The 25,127-nt window shown below is 43.5% G+C and overlaps 2 protein-coding genes across 2 annotated transcripts in view; one reads left to right on the top strand and one right to left on the bottom strand.

Moving 5' to 3' along the window:
• SYCE2 (synaptonemal complex central element protein 2) overlaps positions 1-5,506 on the top strand; it is a 14,504-nt gene extending 8,998 nt beyond the window's left edge. Inside the window, exons 2-3 of the mRNA XM_088462206.1 lie at positions 3,348-3,552; positions 5,121-5,506. Of these exons, the coding sequence (XP_088318332.1) occupies positions 3,348-3,552; positions 5,121-5,315 (400 nt within the window). The 3' untranslated portion in view covers positions 5,316-5,506. The remainder of the gene's footprint in view (positions 1-3,347; positions 3,553-5,120) is intronic.
• On the bottom strand, positions 4,507-25,127 carry GCDH (glutaryl-CoA dehydrogenase). Its single transcript, XM_088462205.1, has 12 exons — positions 25,076-25,127; positions 22,562-22,671; positions 21,080-21,115; positions 15,021-15,161; positions 14,803-14,865; positions 13,880-14,050; positions 10,532-10,661; positions 10,062-10,278; positions 8,990-9,093; positions 8,639-8,764; positions 7,236-7,396; positions 4,507-7,149 (listed from the first exon to the last, which is right to left on the bottom strand). Exons 2-12 carry the CDS (start codon positions 22,659-22,661, stop codon positions 7,076-7,078), a joined length of 1,323 nt encoding a protein of 440 aa, XP_088318331.1. The 5' UTR covers positions 22,662-22,671; positions 25,076-25,127; the 3' UTR covers positions 4,507-7,075.

Genomic DNA, 25,127 nt, shown 5'->3' with positions numbered 1-25,127 from the left:
AGTTTTTGCCCAAAGTGGTCTCGAAGTTCCATATTAATCAGGAACTTGTTGTGCCAGTTTTTCAGTCCCCTGATCTTTCAGCTGGTGAGACTTCCTTAGATGTGGTCCGGGCGCTTAGAATTTATGTAGACCGGACGGCTTCGGTTAGGAAGTCTGATTCCTTGTTTATCCTCTTTGGTTTTCACAAGAGGGGTTGGCCTGCCAACAAACAAACATTAGCCCGTTGGCTTCGTTCCGTTATTTGTGAGGCTTATGCACAGGAGGGCTTACCTGTGCCAGCCTCTGTTAAGGCTCATTCCACTCGTTCTGTGGGTCCCTCTTGGGCTGCTAGACGTGGCGCTTCTGCTGTTCAGCTGTATAAGGCGGCCACTTGGTCTTCAATTCAAACGTTTTTGAGGTTCTTTGCGTTTGACACCTTTGCCTCTCAGGATGCATCCTTTGGGCGCCGGGTACTCCTTTCAGCACAGGAGCGTCCCCGCCCTTAGTTGTACTGCTTTGGGACATCCCCAAGGTCAACCCTGTGGACCCCCTATGGACCCTGAAGTAGAAAACAAGAGATATGGTAAGAACTTACCTTTGTTATCTCTGTTTCTACGAAGTCCATAGGGTCCACAGGGCGCCCGCCCTGACGCACCTGGCTTCAAATGGGCTGTGTGGCTGGTCACCGGTTTTCCGTCTCCCATTTCTGTGAGTATGGTTTCTTGTGTGTTCCAGTCTTCCTTCTCTCTGTTTAGTCTCCTCCTCCGGCCTTGGCTGCTTACCAACTGAGGTGCTGTGGCCGGGGGCGGGGTATAGAGGAGGACGGACCCAAGTGCATCCTGGGAGCAGCTAAAGCTTTAACTGCGTGGTGCCCATGGATCCAGATCCAGCTATACCCCAAGGTCAACCCTGTGGACCCTATGGACTTCGTAGAAACAGAGATAACAAAGGTAAGTTCTTACCATATCTCTTGTTTTTTCATCACCAAGTCACCCTTCTTAGCAGGAAGCCACTTACCTGGCTAATATTATTTAAAAAAAAATGCTCAGAAAGTGTCAGATATTTTACGAATTGAATTAGGTCAAGGAATCTATTTAAAATTTATCCAAAACATAGAAAAATAAAATAAATAATTTTTCGCATTCATTCATATTGGGGGACACTGCCTCTATACCCTGGGGGTATAGAGGGCCTGATTCATGTCAGGGAAAGCCCAGCCTGGGATAACCCTCCATTCAGCCTGCAGTGGTGGTGTCCTTGTTCAACTTAAATCAGAGTCTTGCACCCCGTGACTTTGGGCAATAGTCAGTGTCTCAGGGTTCCTAGGAGATTTGTTAATAGGTTTTTGGAGTTTCGTAAAACGGATGATCTTTTCCTGTAAGGAAGTTGATCTGTGTCTAAGCAAACTATTGTTATTGCACCTACAAACCTCACTATTCCTCCTTATATATCCAGCCTCATTGCCTCACACGCTAGCTCCCACCTGCTCCGCTCTACAAATGATTGCTGCCTCATCTCCTCCCTGATCCCCACTTCCACTCTCGCATTGAGGATTTCTCCCGAGCTGCTCCTACCCTCTAGAATGCTCTCCCTCGTTCCATTAGACATTCATTCAATGCCTTTGATAAATTGGATGAATTGCTGAAATTTGAGTTATTGACTTTATCATTAATGAGCTCATGCCCACCAGCCACCCAGGATCTCACATTGTCCATACCACAGGCGGACCTTTAGCTTGCGGCTCCCAGATTACATCCAAGCAGTGCACCCTGCTTTCTCCATACAACACAGGAAGAGTCAGTGCACAGAATTCATTTACACCGCTGGGGGGCTGGGACACTAGTGCAGCTGGGTCCTGCCAATCTCAGGACTTCTAGTTTAATGGAGTAGAAACTTGCTTAATATTTTCCAAACAGATTGAATACAACTTGTTGGTGCCGTTGTGGAGCCGCTTAATGTATGCCTACTAAATACAAGTGTTTGAATGATTAGTATATGGACAAGATCCAGGACTGAGATAAACTGAGTAACAACAGTTAATTACTATTTTGTTACTTATTCTCTGATGTTATTTTCTCTCAATAGAGTGTTCAGTAGTGCTTTGGAGCCGTTGGGACGCGTGTCCTGGCTTCCTCTGCGCATGCATGTTAAGAGAGGAGACAGACCTTACAGAATTATTATATACCGTAGTTATAAAACTCCAGCCCTGCTGATCTTAGATCTTTGTGCAGACGTTTACCGGCCCTCCTCCTAACTCCGCCCTCTTATCCCCATTCTGTACACCCATATCCCCTATAGATTGTAAGCTCATATGAGCAAGACCCTCTCCCCTATGTCATCTATACATAACTAGGCTAACTGTAATTATGGATCTATGTGAATTTATATATTATGCGTTCGTATGTACTTATCTCTCCTGTTGTCAGTTTTATTCTCCTGTTCCTGAAATGTTCGGCACATATTACCAGATAGTTGAGCACCGCCCTGTGGAGCATTTTGGTGCCTTGGCTGAGTGTATGTTGGGCCATCGCCTGGTCCTTTGTACAAAGTGTTACAGACTCAATGTTTTTGCATCCAAAGATGCTCCCACCACTTCAGAGCGTACCCACCTGAAGGGGCAGCTTTGGGATGTCACCCAAGTTTTTAGTGTCCCCCAAGAGAATGGTAGAGGAAAAAAGGATCTTTATATTTCCTTTTCTTTGAAGCTATTAAGGGACATTAGGCACTCGCTCTCTACGCTTTATTTCCCCATTACAAAGTTTCTTAAAAGGTGCCCACACACATAGCGACATTTTACACGATTTGGCCGATTTCAACGAATCGGGTAAAAAAAGTACAAATCGTGAGTTTATACTCACGAGCACGATGCGCGTCCCCGCTCGTCGTATATCGCATCTTCTAATCTGCCGTGCTGTAGGGCAGATTAGCCAATCTGTGATACAATGCACTGGCTGCAAGATAGATCGTTAGTCAGATTGGACATTTTTAACTCCAAATCGTGATCACGACGGCAAAGGAGCTCCCATGAAAGTTCATGAGGAAATTGGCAATAAAATTGTATCGTGAGGACATCGGTATGTGTGTGGGCACCCTTATCCTCTCTGATCTGTTGTTCTGTGGGGCTTGGTTACAAAAATAACTTGCCTGAGACTCTGTATACCCAAAACTCCTAGATGAACATGTATATCAAGGTTCTGGTGCCCCCTATGCATTTACAGATATGAATTACAGAAATGTATTCAAATCCTTTTTTTTTTTTTTTTTTTTAACACCAATATTAAATATAATTTTCATATATTGCTCAATGCCCAATATTATAGTGTGCTAAGTTGCATTGCATATATCAGATTTTCCCATTGGTCTTGCAGTCCATCAAGTCCCTCTAACTCTGCATCAGAGGCAGCGGCCACCAATGGCATTCCTGAAGGGAAATCTTCCAACTATTTTGCAGCATTAGAAGCCAGCGTGGAGAGTCTACAGAGCCACGCACAATGCCTGATTGATAAAATCAATGAGAGGCGCAGCAAGGACCAAGCAATAATGAAATCATTTAACACAAATCTCACCACCAAGGTAACGGATTTATTAGCTTTCACTGTATAAGTTTGTGTGTGTGTTGCCTCTCTATACTAAACACTGTTCACTGTCAGCAGACTGCCACCCCAGGCTCAGGCCTATGCCGCCTCCCCACAAATATGGGCTTGTGCGAATATTAGATGCGTTTGTATTGAGGTGTCGTTCCAACAACGCTGCAACATCAGCCTCATATTGCAGCGTGCTGGGCCCAAAGCCAACCACTCTGCCCGATAATAATCTGATTTACATTGATTGGGTCGCTATCGGGCAACTGTGTAAATTAGGTTGGAAAATGACCACTATCACCTGCGTATGCATTAATCTTCCAAGCTCACCAGTAAGTCCCACGTACGCCAGAAACACAGGGCCAAATTGGACAATTATCTGTATGTTGCCAGCCTAAAGCCTGTAAACCAGTGCAGAGGCTGTATCAGACACTTAAACACAAACCAATTCTGTACTTTTGCCAGCTGGGTTTATAAATGAAGATTTCTGGATGCAGCCATACATCAAAGACTAGCTATGTGTATAGATCATGATAGCTATTTATTACAATACTATAGTCATACCTGCAGAGACGGTCATGTTAGGCCAGATGTCACCCGCATCTATTAGTGCACAAGACTAATCAGGACTCGGCAGAGGTTGACTGCGATCTGCCAGTGTGTTCCACTCTAGGCAGCACAAGGTAGTGTGATTGGAAAAGTTATATTCCTACATTTCTTTTATATAAAATAAAAACATGGTTCTACAGTACAAGTAACATGCGTCTCCAAATCAGACAAATGATTTCAAAATCCATCCTTCTCCCTAGCGCACACTTCTATACTCCTCACAAGAGCCCCGCAGACGTTACATCACAAAACCATTATAGCTTCCACTCCGTACAGAGAGTTGGCAGATGCTCCCAGCAATGCTTCGTTGTCCCTTTGTAATGAAATGATGAGAACATTAAAGCAATAGATTTTATTTTTTTCATTCGGCATCCTGTGATAATTCAGCATAAAATTGTCTGTTGACGGGTGTAGGTGCTTTTTTGGGCACATATACGAGTTTAGAGATTAGGGGGGGTTTATTTTCCCCAACATATTTATGCAATCAGCTTTGAGCACATTATTGTAACTGCGTTTAATCCCCCCGTGTGTGCGGCTACCTGGAGCAATTAGTCTGAAAGCTGTACAGAACATCCTCTGCCTTCATTTACAGCGCGTGGAAGAGAGAGATGCTGCTACCCAGCTGTTACAGGAGAAAAAACAAAACAAAAGCGCGTTACAGTCCAACAACATGATTTGCATTTCAATGTTATATTTCCTGGCATTTACTCCTGCAGCACGTCTGCATGTTAATGTTCTCATTTGGCAAAAAGAGGAACGGGCAAAAGCCACCTTCTCATCTCTGGCACAAAGTGACACTTTTCATATGTAGCTGTGATGTCGGAGACGACGTTTTGTTTATTATTCATATACTTTTGAAAATGTTCAGTTAGTCAAGGACAGCAAACGGCATTTGACGGCTGCTGCGAGGGTTCTGTATATCCTGTGAGCCATCTCCTTTTTCTGTGCCAGGTGGCGGAGGTGACGCAGTGTCTCGAAGACAGAATGTACCAGCTGTACGAGCAGAACAACACTCTGCTGCAGGTCAGGCTGCAAGAGCTCACCGGGCTCATAGATAGGATTGGGCAGCTGCAGGCTGAACTGAAGAAAGTCTGCCAGACTGTAGTTACCATCTACAAAGACATGTGTTTGCAACCCGAAATCTGAAAAGCGGGGTCAGCAGGGACCTCGTACTCTGCAGGCTTTCCAGAAGGCACATTATCCCCGTCAGGAGCATCCAGCAGCAGAAGTGAGCCTATTAGTCACTGGAAGAACCGCTAAATAGAATCTAGCTCTGAGTTGTTTATTAAGAGAACAGTTATACAATGGTTTGACATGTAAGTGACCTAAAGTACAGAGACGGCATTTGATTTGTTCAGTGTTAACTTGTTATACAGAGAGATATATTGTTGTGTAGTAATAAGAAATGTATTTACTTAAATAGAAAGAAAAGGTTTTTTTTTTTATAAACTTTTATTTGAAGGATCACACATTGTACATCATTTAAATGCTTTCTCGTGTGTTTTGCCCATTTCTGAGCCTTTGAAAACAAACTAAAAACAATCCTGTAATGATGCATATTGGCTTCTGCATTATAAACTCTAAATCAAAGCTGCTGCTGCTGCTGCTGCTGCTGTTGTTTGTGGCAGGACGGTAATTTAAAGAGCAGTACTATTAAAATATTCATATACGTACAAATATAGCAGCGTGACTAGACACCGGGCGTCCTTTACGAGTTCAAAATGGCTGAAGCGCAGCGTAATTCCTCTTTTTGGTGACATGATGCGCCTTGATTTGTGAAGCTGCATCTAGATTTCCCAGAACAAGGTGGTGGCGTTCTCAGAGGGGCAAGTTTGCTTCGGCCGATGCGAGTAGTTGGGCAGAGTGAGGGCATTCATTGATAAATATGGAATAGGCACAACAATCGGCCTGGGGGTGTACGCTGTGCGCCTGATCAGATTGCTCCGCCTCTCCATGCGCCTAAGTGCTATTCTAGTTTGCAGAGGAGACTCCCGAGAGCCGTGAGTGAGCCTGGGCCGGGCCTTATAGACAGAGCGGCACAAAACACTCTGCACATCCACTACGCTTCGTTACGGAGGCCCAGAGGTTTAGGTGTTTCATCTCTTCATTTAAATAATGATGTTTGAGGATACAATAGTAAACTGGTTATAATCCAGCAGATGTGACATTACCAAGTCACTTTTATTTATGTTACAAATTTAGGGCCTGATTGTGATGTGGACGATATCGCACAGCAGCGGGGAAGCGGTATTGCAGAGCCACAGACACCTCCTGCAAGCATCTGCGAGCCGAGTGCAGCGTCTGTAGACGCTGCTTCTGATCCCCGTCGCGACCATTGTACAAGTCCGAATCAGGCCCTTAGATTGCAGTAACACATTACATGTGGTGTACAGTAACCGTTTAGGGTTCATTCAATTAAAATAAAAATGGCATATCTGTAAAACGTGCAGCGACAAGTGATGTCCGAGACATCTGTAGAGACATCCGTTGCACGGCCTGTAGTACACACTTATGTCAATTCTATTTTATTATGTGAAATACTTTTAGTGTTGCCTAAAATAGAGGAGGCTTAGCTGACAGGGAATTCAGTTTCATATAGGAAGTACTAAAGTGTGGTCAGTTACCCAGCACAGGGAGAGGAAGGGACAGGTTTCAGCTTACCAGGTGGAATTACCGGGTGACTGCAGGGAACATCTGGATGTCGCTGCTTCTAAATGCGTCTTATCCAACGCAAGATAATAAAAGATAATGTAACTATTCAAAGAAAAGTGATCTTAGTCCCCCCCAGAAATATCTATTGTACAACACTGCTGGAGAATCCCAGAGCTGTGTATGGAGGGTCATTAGTACATTCGGTAACCACTGCAGCACCGCATTGTAAGTGGACGGGGTCTGGAGCAGAATAGTTATTTGCCAACAGTGAAAGCCTGGAGTCCTGTGATCGCTCGTCCAAGGATTAATGCGTGCACGTCATGTGTACCTGCATGCAGAGAGACAATGTATATTTACACACAGTCCTTTCCTTATCTACAGCAATAAATAAACCTTGTAAACTGTTCTGCTTACCTTCATACGTGTTGACGGCTTCCAGGTTCATGACATGTCTGATGATATGGTATTCGTCAGAGATTCCATTACCTCCCAGCATATCCCGGGCCTGACGGGCAATGTCAAGAGCTTTCCCACATGAATTTCTCTTCAGCATAGAGATCATCTCTGGAGTAGCTCTGCAAAATACAGTTTTCAATGCAAATTATCATTTTTTTTGTCAAGGTTACTGGTCCAGAATACACAACGCCACTTATAAACTGAACATTGGCAAATGCTAATAATCAAACCATCGATTGTACATTCCACAGTGGAGCCTTGATTTGCACACTACACTGTACTCAGGCCCTCATTCAGACCCACTCGCGAGCGGCTGTCCGCTCGCAAGTGGGTCGATGGTCTGCACTGCGCATGACGGAGGGAGCTCCGTCGTGCGCATGCGCGAGACGCGACGAGCGAAGGACTTTCCTTCGCTCGTAGTGTCTCATCAAAGGGGGCGCGCTGTCGATGTTGACTGACAGCATGCCCCCTTTGGTGGGCGTGCCTGCCAGACGGAGGCGTTCCCAAGGGAACGCCTACCGTCAGAAGCCGGCCCCACTGACATCACTAGTGATGTCAGTGGGAGTGATTATGGCTCTGATAGAGCCAAAATCACTCCTGGCCTTGCGGTTGAAAAACTCAACCGCAGGCTTCTCGCAGTGGCGATGGTCGCGATGGTCAAGACCATCGCGACCATCATTCTGCACGCTCGTATATGCTGTGGGTGGTGACCCACAGCTATACGAGCGTCCAGGAGGACGCTCCATAGTAATGGAGGTGGGCCCTGATTCAGAGCGAGCGCTCTGGTCAGAGCGTCCGGCTCTGAATCAGGGCCTCAGTGGCTTCTTCCAGGCTGCAATTACAACATAAAGCATCGCAACAGTGGAGGACTGTGCTATGGACAATACGGACGGTGCTGCCACAACAAGACCTGGCTCCGGGACACTAACAGTTCTCCAGAGACAGACAAGTGGATCGGCATTCTATTCCGCTGGTGCACTTTCACAAAATAGGGCCTAATTAAGAGATGTACTGTACACAAATACGAAATTTAGACTACAAATGTACCCTATAAATGCAATCCCTAATTTTAACAAGAAAATAGCTAAAATCATCATTCCAAATGGTTCTGTAAACTTTACATATACAACCTAGGAATAAAGGAAAATGATCCCCCTTGAAAAGTGCTCTCGAGGTCTCAAAATTAAATAACCTTTAATGAAAATAACCCAGACGTGAAGTGATAACAGCTGGAGGGCATCTGCCATGTTGGCCAGGAGGATAGTCTGTTTGACATGAAAGGAAAGCGTATATTTGGAATGTAAAGTGAAGTGAATCCTCTGTTACTACGGATTAATGTGTTATGGTGCAGTGGCACGTACCTGTCCTCGTCTTTCAGACGTCCGAGTTGCAGACACGCCTGGAGACCGATGGTAATCTCCGTCAGCATGTCTGCCATCTTCTTCTGTATCAGCTGGTTCCTGGCGAGCGGCACTCCAAACTGAATCCTGCAAAACCAGACAACAGACTAGTATTCCTAATATCTGTGCATCCTGCTGACCTGACCGCCTACATCTCCCCATGTCTGTGCCATCTTGTGCAGGGGATTGATGTGCTCTGGATCATAGGTAAATACTGGATTCCTAACGTGATAAATGGTGACGTCTGTGCTACGTCTAGCTTATCAATAAGAGACTTTATCAGGTCAGTGCTGAGACCTAGTAATTACATACCTATCTAATGTATACTGTCGTGCTGCATGGAAACAGAACTCTGCAGCACCCAGAGCACCCCAGGAAATTCCATAGCGGGCATTATTCAGACAGCCAAAGGGTCCCTGCAAAACAAATGTGACATAACCATTATAAGAGGTAGTATGCAATGAGAGAGTAACATGGTGTAATAGGAGGTGGTGAGATATAGGGAGAGGTTATATGGAGTAATAGGAGGAGATATAGGGAGAGGTTATATGGAGTAATAGGAGGTGATATAGGGAGAGGTTATATGGAGTAATAGGAGGAGTTATAGGGAGAGGTTATATGGAGTAATAGGAGGAGATATAGGGAGAGGTTATATGGAGTAATAGGAGGAGATATAGGGAGAGGTTATATGGAGTAATAGGAGGATATATAGGGAGAGGTTATATGGAGTAATGGGCGGATATATAGGGAGAGGTTATATGGAGTAGTAGGAGGAGATATAGGGAGAGGTTATATGGAGTAATAGGAGATATAGGGAGAGGATATATGGAGTAATAGGAGGAGATATAGGGAGAGGTTATAGGGAGTAATAGGAGGAGATATAGGGAGAGGTTATATGGAGTAATAGGAGGAGACATAGGGAGAGGTTACATGGAGTAATAGGAGGAGACATAGGGAGAGGTTACATGGAGTAATAGGAGGAGATATAGGGAGAGGTTATATGTAATAATATGAGGAATTGTATTTAATTATTTATTTATTACCAGTTATTTATATAGTGCACACATATTCCACAGCGCTTAACAGAGAATATTTGGCCATTCACATCAGTCCCTGCCCCAGTGGAGCTTACAATCTATATTCACTCACTCACACACACAATATTTTTGGAGTGTGGGAGGAAATCGTACCCGGAGGAAACCCGGGCAAGGGAGAATATACAAACTCCACACAGTTGGGTCCGTAGTGGGAATAGCCCTCAGTGCTGTGAGGCAGTAATGCTAACCATTACACCGTCTGTGCTGCCCGGATTACAGGACTGATTTACTTTGAACTTATATATGAAGTGTAGAATTTTATACAGATATAATAATAATAATCTCACCGCCATTCCTGACACATGGGGAAGAAGGTTTTCCTCTGGAATTTCCACGTCTTCCATTAGGATCATTCCGGTGGCAGATGCCCGTAGAGCGAACTTTCCCTCTATTTTGGGGGTTGATAGACCCTTGGTTCCTTTCTCTATCAAAAAGCCTCGGACTCTGCCATCTTCACATACCGCCCAAACTATACAAAGGTCGGCGATGGGCGAGTTGGTGATCCTATAAGTAAGTGAAACAATGTGCGATTTAACCACGATTAATTTACATAGGACTTCAAACGCTCATTATAACTATAGATGGCAGCATGGTTACTACTGGTTAAATAAATCACATGATCTGTCCGCAAAGTGGAGTTTCTTTCAACTCTGTATCAAGCCCTATACGTCTGTCATTAATAATGGCCATAGGACAGTTTCTATTTGTCTAAACTAATTAAATTGGCTAGCCGATCCTGCATGGATGATCATCGCACCAAGTTTTGGATCCATTGAGTGTGTAGGTTTTGCTGGTTGGGTTGTGTCGTGCTCTGGTTTCCATTCCAGCAGGGTCACTGCCGTGGTTTGGTTCTGTCAGACCGAAACATCCCAGCAACTCTCCTCGTGCTGCAGTGAGAAGGCCACTCATTAATACAGCAACAATGCCAGCTACTTACTGATATTCAATGCTATATCATGACAGGTACCAGCAGGACATACACAGCTACACGGGTGACAACTTAGTACAAACACTATACACCATCAGAGGTACACACAGTACACATACTACTACACGGGTGACAGGTATACTCACTACAGCCACAACTACACCCCTGAGAGGTATACACAGTACAGATACCACTACACAGGCGACAGGTATACTCACTACAGCCACAACTGCACCCCTGAGAGGTATACACAGTACAGATACCACTACACAGGTGACAGGTACACTCACTACAGCCACAACTACACCCCTGAGAGGTATACACAGCACAGATACCACTACACAGGTGACAGGTATACTCACTACAGCCACAACTACACCAATGAGAGGTATACACAGTACAGATACCACTACACAGGTGACAGGTACACTCATAAGCCACAACTACACCCATGAGAGGTATACACAGTACAGATACCACTACACAGGTGACGGTGACAGGTACACTCACTACAGCCACAACTACACCCCTTAGAGGTATACACAGTACAGATACCACAACACAGGCGACAGGTATACTCACTACAGCCACAACTACACCCCTGAGAGGTATACACAGTACAGATACCACTACACAGGTGACAGGTACACTCACTACAGCCACAACTACACCCCTGAGAGGTATACACAGCACAGATACCACTACACAGGTGACAGGTATACTCACTACAGCCACAACTACACCAATGAGAGGTATACACAGTACAGATACCACTACACAGGTGACAGGTACACTCATAAGCCACAACTACACCCATGAGAGGTATACACAGTACAGATACCACTACACAGGTGACGGTGACAGGTACACTCACTACAGCCACAACTACACCCCTTAGAGGTATACACAGTACAGATATCACTACACAGGTGGCAGGTAGACTCACTACAGCCACAAATACACCCCTTAGAGGTACACACAGTACAGATACCACTACACAGGTGACAGGTATACTCACTACAGCCACAACTATACCCTTTAGAGGTACACACAGTACAGATACCACTACACAGGTGACAGATACACTCACTACAGCCACAACTACACCCCTGAGAGGTATACACAGCACAGATACCACTACACAGGTGACAGGTATACTCACTACAGCCACAACTACACCAATGAGAGGTACACACAGTACAGATACCACTACACAGGTGACAGGTACACTCATAAGCCACAACTACACCCATGAGGTATACACAGTACAGATACCACAACACAGGCGACAGGTATACTCACTACAGCCACAACTACACCCCTGAGAGGTATACACAGTACAGATACCACTACACAGGTGACAGGTATACTCACTACAGCCACAACTACACCAATGAGAGGTATACACAGTACAGATACCACTACACAGGTGACAGGTATACTCACTACAGCCACAACTACACCCCTGAGAGGTATACACAGTACAGATACCACTACACAAGTGACACTATTGCACCATGACAACTATTTACAAAAGTGCAGACATTACTACACCATGACATGTATATATTGTAACATGATAAAGACTATCACACCTTGACACTTTTATACAGTACACATACAGACACAAATACATAGTTATGAAAATACACAATACTGACACTGCTAAATTTTATTAATTATACACAGTGCTGACACTACTACACCATAACATGTATAAATGGTACAGACAATACAATACCCTGACATGTATACACAGTACAGACAATATTCACATGTAACAAGTATACACAGTACAGATACTACTATACCATGACACATGTACACAGTACAAACACAACTACACTGTGACCTGTATACACAACAGTACAGACACCGCTACACTGTGACCTGTATACACGGTACAGACACCACTACACTGTTACCTGTATACACAGTACAGACACCTTACCCTGTGACCTGTATACACAGTACAGACACCATTACACCGTGACCTGTATACACAGTACAGACACCTTACCCTGTGACCTGTATACACAGTACAGACACCATTACACCGTGACCTGTATACACAGTACAGACACCTTACCCTGTGACCTGTATACACAGTACAGACACCTTACCCTGTGACCTGTATACACAGTACAGACACCACTACACCGTGACCTGTATACACAGTACAGGCACCGCTACACCGTGACCTGTATACACAGTACAGGCACCGCTACACCGTGACCTGTATACACAGTACAGACACCGCTACACTGTGACCTGTATACACGGTACAGACACCACTACACTGTTACCTGTATACACAGTACAGACACCTTACCCTGTGACCTGTATACACAGTACAGACACCATTACACCGTGACCTGTATACACAGTACAGACACCTTACCCTGTGACCTGTATACACAGTACAGACACCTTACCCTGTGACCTGTATACACAGTACAGACACCACTACACCGTGACCTGTATACACAGTACAGGCACCGCTACACCGTGACCTGTATACACAGTACAGGCACCGCTACACTGTGACCTGTATACACAGTACAGACACCGCTACACTGTGACCTGTATACACAGTACAGACACCGCTACACTGTGACCTGTATACACAGTACAGACACCGCTACACTGTGACCTGTATACACAGTACAGACACCGCTACACTGTGACCTGTATACACAGTACAGACACCGCTACACTGTGACCTGTATACACAGTACAGACACCGCTACACTGTGACCTGTATACACAGTACAGACACCGCTACACCGTGACCTGTATACACAGTACAGACACCACTACACCGTGACCTGTATACACAGTACAGACACCACTACACCGTGACCTGTATACACAGTACAGACACCACTACACTGTGACCTGTATACACAGTACAGACACCACTACACTGTGACCAGTATACACAGTACAGACATCGCGACCTGTATACACAGTACATACACCACTATACTGTGACCTGTATACACAGTACAGACACCACTATACTGTGACCTGTATACACAGTACAGACACCACTATACTGTGACCTGTATACACAGTACAGGCACTGCTACACTGGGACACATATGCAGAGTACAGACACTACTACACTGCATACACCATATGGGAACAGCACTATGTACAGACAGGTGACCTTACCTAATCTGGGCAGGTATTTTTGCTTTTGTTCCTCTGTCCCATAGGCATATATTGGATGCATTACCAGTGAGGACTGCACACTCATCACGGAGCGATAGCTGCTGTCCACCCTCTCCACCTCTCTCGCTAGCAGCCCGTACGCCACATAGGATGTCCCGGCACAGCCGTAACCTGGAGATTTAATTTCAATTAGTTTGTTTCTTCTTTGTAGAGCAGTGGTCAGGTAACAGGGGTAAATGACCCCACATGGGGTAATAATGAAATTCCTGGGGGTAATGGACGGAAGCCGGGCATGCATATGACTCATTCTATAATATAGAATGATTCATATGCATGCCCGGCTGTGCCGTAGGTAGGCTCTAAGCCGGACACCCGCTGAGATGTTATTACCAGCGGGCGCCCGGCTCCTTCCCTGCAGCGCCACGTTAGCCGGAGGCTGGAGTTCTCTTCTGAACTCCAGCTTCCGGCTCTCTCCATGCGCACTATGGGAGAGACGTCATGACGTCTCTCCCATAGTTCCGAGGAGCAGCCGGGCGAACAGGACGGTGGCGGATGCAGGAGCGGGGATTAAGTTGTTTTTTTTTGTACAAGCGGCACTACAGGGGCATTATATGGGGGCACTACTACAGGGGCATAACTATGGGGGCACTACTACAGGGGCATAACTATGGGGGCGCTACTACAGGGGCATTATATGGGGGCACTACTAAAGGGACATAGCTATGGGGGCACTACTATGCGATTTCCTTCCTTTCAAATCAAGGGGGTAACGTAGGCGTATCTAAATATATTTTGGGGTAAAAGGTAAAAAAGTTCCCTGACCCCCTGTTGTAGAGTGATTTGGACAACAGTCTCTCTTTAGCTAAGTCCCATATCTTTATTAAACTTCATATGATAATTCACTACCTATAGTGTTGGGTTACCTTTAATTGTAGATCCCAGTACACCAAGTTCTCCCATCTCCGATATTATCGCCCTGTCAAATACTAAAAACAAAAATGACAGCAGTGATGATGGCAAAGGATCCAGTTTGACATTCATTAATGGGGAGAGAAAGGTACAGAACAGGGGGGTGTCCAAGCATGAACCACACTTCAGTACAAGGGTAGTAGGTACATCTCACGGTGAGAGCGTATCTAACCTTCCTGGCGATTAGCCATGGTAATCCGCGGCATCAGCCTCTCCTGGCAGTAGGATCGGAAGCTGTCTCGTATCATGACCTCATCCTCCGTCAACTGGGCATCAAAACAAAGAGCATCTCGCCAGTCAAACTGCACCCGGGCTGATGAAACAAATCATGCTTATACAAACACATATGCAGTAGTCACATATGTAAAGACATGATGCGAGCCTGGCGTAAAACCACAGAATTACTAAACAAGTTGAAGCATGTAATGTCCGTAACTACAATAAGGGGTATATTTACTAAAGTGCATGTTTTTAGAATTGGAGATGTTACCCATAGCAACCAATCAGATTCTACTTATTTATCTGGCACCTTCTAGAAGATGCAAAAAAATATGGTAGTTGCTCAAATCAGCTTAATTGCATACCACAGGTGCTTGTAAAGGGCGGGGTTTACACTGAATACAGAAAAAAAGGATTTGCCCCCCAGCACACTGCAGCAAAAACAATACTTAAATCCTACATGATAATAGAGATTTAGAGGTATTAGTTACATACATTTGCAAATATATGAATAAGCACCAGGCCATTCGTCAAGGCTCCTCTATACTGGAGTCCCTAACATTAAGGGGTTCACGTCCGAGAAGCAAGGCACCCCAAAAAAAATTCCAGCCAAGGACCATCCCCAGGGCATCACACGAAAAAGGGAAAAAAGGTGATAGTGAAGTGTAAAGAAAAGATGTGTAAGGTTAAATCAATAAGTGTTAATGAAATGAGAGAATTAAAATGACATAACTAATATACAAACAAATAGAAAAGTGATAAAAATATTCTATGTGAATTAAGTGGTGATGACATGAGAAAGGTCCAGCCAGAACCCCCACGGGGGCCCCACTCCCAAACGCTCACCCCAAAATAATTATTGCTACATAGTGGTAGCACCCACTCTGGGTCATATAATTACAATTGGTGTACTGCATGATAACAGCACATATATAAGCTGAGAGCTAACTTACCTTGGAGGTACCCCAAAAAACCTCCACATGGCACTATAAGGATCAGCACCTCCTCCTAATGCTGACTCCATTCATGCCTCTCCAAACTGCAAAAAAATATGGTAGTTGCTCAAATCAGCTTAATTGCATACCACAGGTGCTTGTAAAGGGCGGTGTTTACACTGAACACAGAAAAAAAGGATTCTCGGACGTGAACCCCTTAATGTTAGGGATACGAGATTTGCCCCAAGTTACGCCAACTTATTCATGAGTTGGTGGGAAGACCTCAACATTTGGGGTCGACCAGATCTTGGGCAAATCTCGTACTCTGGAAAAAGATACATCGATGATGTGTTCTTTATCAGGCGAGAAGATGAGCAATCATTGCTCGATTTCCTAACCTCAATTAACAACAATGACAATCACCTATGCTTCACTTCCAACTATAGTAGGACACAGGTCACATTTCTAGATCTCAACATCTTCATAGAAAAAGGAATTGTACACACAAATACATTCAGAAAAACAGTGGATGTTAATAGTTTCATCTTGTCTAGCAGCTGGCACCATCCACGCTGGCTAGAAACGATACCAAAGGGACAGTTCCTCAGATTAAGGAGGAATTGTTCAAAACTACAAGACTTCCAGATACAAGGACAGGAATTATCTACTCAATTTTTGGAAAAACAATATGACAAACATAAAGTAGAACAAGCATTTAAGGAAGTAGAACAATTAGAAAGGAACGACCTACTTGAGTACAAACAGAAGGACAACCAGAATGACACAGGTACCCCTTTGTTCATTACACAATATTCTAGACAAGCGAAACAAATACAAGAAATCATAAAGAAACGATGGCCAATCCTACTTGGGGATGACAACCTTGCAGACATTTTACCATCAAAACCTAAAATTGTGTACAGGAAAGCACCTGATTTAAAATACAAACTAGTACACAACGATATTCCACCGAGACAACTTATACAAACCACCATTGGCAATAACACACCCCAAGTAGGGTTCTTTTACTGTGGTGGATGCATAGGATGCAAGAATATGGGACAAAGAACAACAAAACCTACTACCACATTCAAATCTAGTAGCACCGGAAAGGAATACCCAATAACTAAAAGAATCACATGCCACAGCAAAGAGGTAATATACCTAGTAGAGTGTGGATGCGGTAAGCAATATATTGGGAGGACTACAAGATTGTTGAGAACACGGATAAATGAACATATTAGAAATATCAGAAAAGAGGGTGTGGATCATAATCTCTCGAACCATTTCAAACTCTGTCACAATAGTGACCCCAAAACACTCAGATTCCTAGGAATCGAAGAAGTCATACCCAATTGGAGAGGGGGTAATTATGAAAATAAAATTAATACAAGGGAACTTAAATGGATGTACGAACTTAACACATTCGCACCACAAGGACATAACATGGATAACGAAATAAAATCAATAATTTGTAATAAGTGAAATGAGATCCACTATAATTCCATGCCTTTCACCAGGATCCACTATGATCATTATGATCTTTACACATAACATCCTCCACTCTTATGAGGTATAGGACCAAAACATGAGTTTCACCAATATCAATACACTACATAGGAGTGTGACTTCATTCCGCAGGAGTGTGACTCCTATGCCACCATGTGTGTATATAGATTTAGGCTGTTGTACATACACATGTTTATATGCTATATACATGTACGTCTATACACATGTATATATTCTCAGTTCCATATATATCTATATTGGCGCCCAATGTAATAGGTATATAGAAGCATTATTTACATCATAAATATGAACACTTATGTGAACAGCAACATATGGATGGAAAATCAGTTTCCAGTTGGTATTATGTTTCAAGATTTTTCCATTTTAATTTAATTTTTACTCATATTACTCCAATTTTATATATTCATTTCTATTAATTCTGTATCAATTTCTATATGTCTATTAGCACTATTTTTTTTTGTATGAATTAATTATCCTATCATAAACATATTTATTTATTCACACATTTTGCTGAACAACTAATGGACTTAGCTATTCACTTAGCCATTTATACCTGCAACCATAGATATACTAATTACATCCAGCTTAAGATCTAACCACATGTATCATCTTGTTCTAATGACACAATTGTAGTTAGCTTATGGACCAATCAGGACATGCTTGATTAACACGAGACCAATCCAATCAGAAGATCCTTCCTATATTATGCTGTAGTGAACATACCCCCACATTGACAGACAACTCCTTGAAAAAGGCCATTGGGCTGAAACGCGTTGGAGGACAAAAATCAACCATAAGACCATTACAATTATTCTTCATTTGGAGATCTTTATGAGAACTACTGCTGTGTTTGCTAAACTGAACAAGCCGTGACTCAGAACAACCCCCACGTGACCATACCCGGAAGCGGAGGATAAACACACAGAGGAGAAGGGCCTGACACGTGACCAGACCAGGAGACCAGGCAGAAAGAAGGGAGACAAGCACCGCATACCAGCATAGCCGGCAAGAGGAAGGAGCGGACAGCGGCGATACCGAGGAAGGTAAGTCTCTGGTGTGGCAGGGGTGTGTGGTTACTGGCTACCCAGAGCCTGACTATAGCATCCCCCACACCACGGTAGCAGCTGACCCAGACTGCGGCTTCGGCAGACGCCTGGGAACAGGCGCCCCGCCGGCACCTGCACGGGAGTTAGCAGCAACCGCTCAGAGTTAACCCCCTGGCTGCCGATCTTTCCGTACTCCCTTCCTCAGGAAGCTTCACCCAGGCACCTCATCTAGCGCTTCAACATACTGCACCATATAATAAGCGGGACGCCGCTACAACCCTATTTCCAAAGACTTATTTGTCCAAATCCTCACTTCACTAACGATATTACTTGGACCCATTTTGAGCTCTGACATTCAGCCATCTGCAAACACAGCAGTTTATCTTATTTATTTATGATCTCCTTTACATGTTCATTTTAATTGACCATGCAATTCGATTAATGTTTATTACCTTTTCTACCTATATATCTGTATTTGTTATAATCAGTAACTTATACTTTATCACCTTATCTACTTAATTATTTGTCTTTGTTACAATTAGTGACTTATATATGTATTGTGTATGCCCCCTGTTTTTTGCATTAAAACCCCTCTTTTTTTATAAACATACCGACTCTCACGGTTTATATACCAGTTCACATGAGACCACTTCCCTAGCCTAGATTAAGGTTGAGCTGAGCGCAGTACGTATATCTATTTATCCATTTGCCTATTTACAGTGTCAGCTGTACCACTTACTGCAGCTCGCCACAACAATACCCATTCTCAGTGCGCAGATATCCTGCCTCTTCTTCTCTTAATGTTAGGGATGCCAGTATAGAGGAGCCTTGACGATTGGCCTGGCGCTTATTCATATATTTGCAAATGTATGTAACTAATACCTCTAAATCTCTATTATCATGTAGGATTTAAGTATTGTTTTTGCTGCAGTGTGCTGGGGGGCAAATCCTTTTTTTCTACCTTCTAGAAGATAATAGCTAGAATCTGATTGGTTGCTATGGGCAACATCTCCACTTCTGAAAACTCTCACTTTAGTAAATATACCCCTAAGCGTCTGGTCTTTGTTTTAGGGTTTGGTGACAAATGGATAAAGGTGGATGGAACAGTCATTTCATTGCTTATTAACCACAAGACCCGGGCAATGTATTTGTACACCGGTGAGTGCTTCTAGCTGCCTAGTACTGGCCCAAGGTGCTGGCTGCAGTTAACGCAATGTTTGTCTGTATATAAGACATGACAGACTATACGGCTGCAATGACATTTAGGACACTATGGGGGGTATTCAATTAGGCTGCGAAAAGTCTGAATTTTCGCCTATTTCAATTATCCCCGTATTCAATTTCAAAGACTTTTCGCAGGTTCGAAAAGTCTTTGAAAAAAAACGGGGAAAACTTTTCACCATGTTTTAAATGGCGAAAAAAAGAGCAGAATTGGGGTGTAGGGGTGCAGGCTTAAAAAAAAATAGCCTGCACCCCTGGGAATGTCATTAAAAAGTAAACTGTGTCAAAAAAAATTAAAAAAAAATAAAAAAAATCAAGACACCCCAAAAAAATTGACATTAAATTTGGGGTAATAAAAAAAATAAATTGGGGAACAGTGTTTAAAAATAGACAAATAGGTTCAGGGGTGTTCTACAAGTATGCGGCAGGTGTTTTCTACAATAGGCTATTAGCGGCAGGTGCATTTTAGCAGAATTTTAAATAATAAAGTTTAGGGACTTAAAAATATGCTAGTACCCATTTTTAAAGTACCCCAAATTTGATGTGACCACTTAAAAAAATGAAAAAATAAACCTAAGTGCTCTTCTGTATCACTTGTTCTAATGTCGGGGAAAAAAACCTGCCGCGGCTATTTAAAAATGCAGAACACATTCTGCAGGGCTAAACGGGGGTACCCAGAGTGAACCCCCATGTCTGGACATCTTTAGGGGGGTCCTAGGAACAAAACCCGCAAATTCCCAAATTTTTAGCGATACTTACCTTTTTGCAGACTCCCGTTTTCGCTGCTTCCTAATTGAATACGGGGATAAAGCGGGGGCGCGCCCGATACGTTATCCCCAGAAAAGCTCCGATGTGGACTTTTCGCTCCCTAACTGAATACGGGCCTATGTGGCACTACGCAAATCATTCACAGACCTAATGACTCAGGCCACAGACCTAATGACTCAGGCCACAGACCTAATGACTCAGGCCACAGACCTAATGACTCAGGCCACAGACCTAATGACTCAGGCCACAGACCTAATGACTCAGTTTAGTGATTTGCTTTATCATCAAAGTATTAATGTCAGTTTCAAAACTCTTACGTTTCCCATGGGCTGTTGGTCAGGCCCTAAAACCCTCCCACTCATTAAACATGTTTATAGTCTGGAAGATTTTTTATTATTTTCTAAATATGAAGAAGTGATCTGAACAGATTTTCATTATATAGTTGCCATAATAAATCACCGACTAATACAAACAAATAAAATAAATAAAACAATATAGACTATGATACTTACACTTTGCATTTCTCTGTTCTTTTTGTGCACTTACTCCTGTAATATTGAACACAAGTGATACAGATAAAATAAGTTGTCATTCTGTTTTTTCCCCCCTTTCCGGTCATTTCGCAGAAATAATGCAACACTTAAAAGAATCAGAAAGAAGTTACAGGGAAGTGGATGTTAACACCTAACCCCAGCCCCCCCCCCCCCCAGCCTAATGGACTTACAGCAACTGGTCATTTCCACCAGAAGATACAGTGATCCAAATAATTTCCATTATAGAACATTCACACCACCTTGTGGCAAAATCAAGTGTTACAAGCAAGCCACACTTCAACAAATACTAGATAGGTTTATAAACCTTTGTACAACAGCTGCTACCTGGGGCGTAATACCCCCATGTACTCCTTTTGTGGCAGCCAGGAGAAGGAGCTGTCAGCGTGGTATGGCCCAACCCGTCAGGTGTTTAAGCACTTTGGATGAGGATGTACAGTGCATGTGTGTGTAATGAATCATCTCCAATTCCTGTTTCTTCAGGTGCCTCATTCACAACTTACATATCGTGCGCAAGGTCAAATATCTTACCCAGTTGTCACTGGCAACGTTCTCCTTTTACACCTCCAGCGCTGGTGATGAGTGGGCTAAAGACTGGTAATGGTGTGCATCTGAGGGGGGAACTCACACTGTCAGGGTAAATGGGGTAACGCGAGTGCCTAACCAGTCGGGTGGGTTAGAGTGTGTAAAATCTCTACTAATTGTGCATTTTACCTGCACATGGGAGGCAACAATTTTGTGTGCTGAGACAATATTCATGACTTTGTAAGTCAATTCATTAAAGACATGTGAAGTCACTGAGGCACGAAGCACCAGCTCCTAGAGCAGGGGTGGGGAACCTTTTTTCTGCCGTGGGCCATTTTGATATAGAACATTATTCACGGGCTCGGTGCAGGCCACGCCCCCTCCTTGCGCTTTCACAAGGGGGCGGGGCCACAATCGCCGGTGATTACAGCAATGCCCAGAGCATCCTGAGGATGCTCCAGAGAGCTGTAAGGGCAGCAGTGTGACCGTCTGAAGCTTCCTAAGGATGCCCCAGGCGGCACTGCTGCATAGATTCGGGCTGCAGGGTGCCATTCTAGGCACCCTGCTAGCCAGATGAGGCTAGCAGAAAAAAGCTCAGAGGGCCAGACCAAATGATTCCGCAGGTCATATACGGCCCCCGTGCCTGAGGTTCTCCATCCCTGTCCTAGAGAATAAGTAGGTGGAGAAAACATAGTGGCCAAGACATAAAATAGCCTCATAATCTCTGTCTCAATCGTGTGCAGCTGACAGCTTTGTTCTGGAATAATAGGAAGACTGACTTAACTTTATGGCAAGTGGTTGACATTAACTCCAGGTATCTCCCTATCTCTCTGGTGTGACTGACGGATGCGTATATGGTCACTGCAGTATCTCCTGCTATGGATAAGTGTGTAAGGAGCCGAACCGGAGATCCCCTACCTGACTGCGCGGCTGCCGTGCCCTGTGACCTCACTGCGCTGATGCAGATACCGCGCCTCACAGCTCCCAGCAGGCACAAGGACCTCCCTGTCAGCAACATTATGACGACACTGTACAAAACAAAATGTTCATCGAATGTTTATAAGGTACACATGCATCAGAATGTATGGCTGTAGTTCATACTATACAAGTATGCAGCACGCCACTAAGCTAACTGCAATGCAGCATGTGTATTGTACACTCAGTGGCCACTTTACTAGATAAAAGCTCCAAGTACAGGTAGGAACCCCTCTGTCATAGTACAGCCTGAATCCTCTGTGCCATGGATACAATAAGACTCAGGAAACATTCCTTAGGGCAGAGAGTCCCGGGCATCCCGCAGAGTTTTCAAAAATTCCAGAAGGAACGGTTTACTGTAGTGATATTTTTTCTGGCGTATATTTTCTACCGACAAAGTATTTAAGACATGGAAACCAGAAAAAAAAATATTGTGGTATAGAAATAGTTCACGTACTAGAATGTATGTAAACGTCCCGTGCGTCACACAGAGAATCACCCTCAAATTTGTCAGACCAGGCAACACTCCTCGCTAGAACCAGTCTCGCCGTTCCCCTCTGACATTCCGCAGTAACAAGGTGTTTTTGTCCACAGAGACTAAATTATATCTGCCGCTTAACTTCCCAAGTGAGGAACAATATTAAATAATATTATGACTGCAGCCTTAAATACCAAAGTGGGAATTATACCATACCCACAAGCAACAATGAAGAACATAAGTAATCAGGGCGCTGTCATAATTATGTACTTCATTATTTAATCATAGCAAACATATATAATAAAATGTGAACTACAATAAAATACAATGCAATAAAAAGCACAAATCAATGAACTGCTTCCCTATTGACATATAATATGGAGTTAGCGGAAAAATATTTTTGTCCACAGAACTGCCGCTCACTGGATGTTTTTCTCACCATTCCCTGTACACTATACCGAGACTGGCACTAACAATCGTTCCACGTACAAGGTCTCTTAGTGGTGTTTTAGCCAAACTTCAACTAAACCTCTTGCATATAAGCAATGAGATGCAGCCACATTATTGCCCGATTAGATAGATGTTCCTAATAAAAGTAGTATATGTACTCAGGTTTACATGTCTTTGACCCTGTATTCCTACACATATATTACAGCATAAGGTCCTCTAGATAGCATTGCCTATTTGTTCCTATACATATTTACTAGCTTATGTAAGTTTCCATTTTCTATAAAACAAATAAATACACCCTGCTGTCACATTGACTGCAAAGGTCCCTTTAAAACAAGTGACTAAAAAGCTCCGCCAATCAGATGATTTATAATGGCCTCACCCCCTCCTTCAGCCAATGAGCTCGGACAGGTAATAAACACTACTGGGAACAGCTGAAGGACTGGGAACGTCAGGCATCAGTAAAGACAGCAACTGAAAAGATTCATTTTACACTTGTCACATGAATAACATAAGACTGTCTCAGGTTTCATGTCTAATCAGAACTAGACGACTCTTCCAAAAGTGACTTTTACTTTGTTAGCAAATGTTTTTTTATTAAAATGAAGTTGGCACAAAAGAGAGAACCAGGAGTAGATCATTATCTCACGGGGACAGAGGTTACTGACAGTCTGAGATTACTGTAGTACACCGCCACCAAACTTTATCCAACCTTTGATCTCTCAGACTCATACAAATAACCTGCAGCTTGCAGAATGCAGTAAGACTGACCAAGTGCAAAGGTCTGTTCAGTGGTGTTGTAAAGTGAGAGTAGGCAGCTAGGGGAACTCCCTCTGCAGTGAAACTACAAATCCCAGCATGCTCTTACATACTTTTGCTGTAAAGGCATGCTGGAATGGGTAGTTCTGCTGCTACAAGTTGCCTACCCGTTATAAAGCATGCAATAGTCCTACAGAACTTTATACATGTGTATGGTGATAACTGAAGACTCTAAACTTTATGATGACATATTTATGTATAATAACTACTTTACATTATTTATTATTGTTCTACTTGCTCCTTAAATCTGACAATACCAATACAGCAAATAAATTCCAATATGTTTATGATTATTAAATAAGTGTATTTGGAGATGCCATATTTGCTGCGGGTTTCTCTATAACATAACAATACATAGTAGACATAACATAGGACATAGGTAGGCAACCTCCCCCAATGGCAATTGGTGCTGTTGAATTTCATGTCCTGCAAGTGCATGCTGAGACTTGCAGTTCCACAACTGCAGGAGTACTACTTATCCGATATGGCAGCCTATACCAGCTGTACGGAATGTATGAGGTGCCAGCTGTGGGCACACAGTACTTTGATACGCATTTTGCATGCACTATAACTAGTATAACCGAGTGAGAACATGCCAGCCTTTCCTGTGCAGCCCCTGTGCCCTACACCCACAATGCCATCATACTGTGGTGAGCTGGTCACAGGCAGCACTACACTATACACTATACTTATCGCAGGACAGCTCTCACCTTGCCAAGATCCTCTCTCCCTGATGCTTTATGATTATGAAACAAGCAACAC

This window comes from Taudactylus pleione, unplaced genomic scaffold, assembly GCF_031769625.1.
Source record: "Taudactylus pleione unplaced genomic scaffold, aTauple2 ptg001161l, whole genome shotgun sequence".
Lineage (NCBI taxonomy): Eukaryota > Metazoa > Chordata > Amphibia > Anura > Myobatrachidae > Taudactylus > Taudactylus pleione.
Note: the sequence above shows the minus strand (reverse complement) of the source record. Positions and strands in the feature narration are given on the sequence as shown.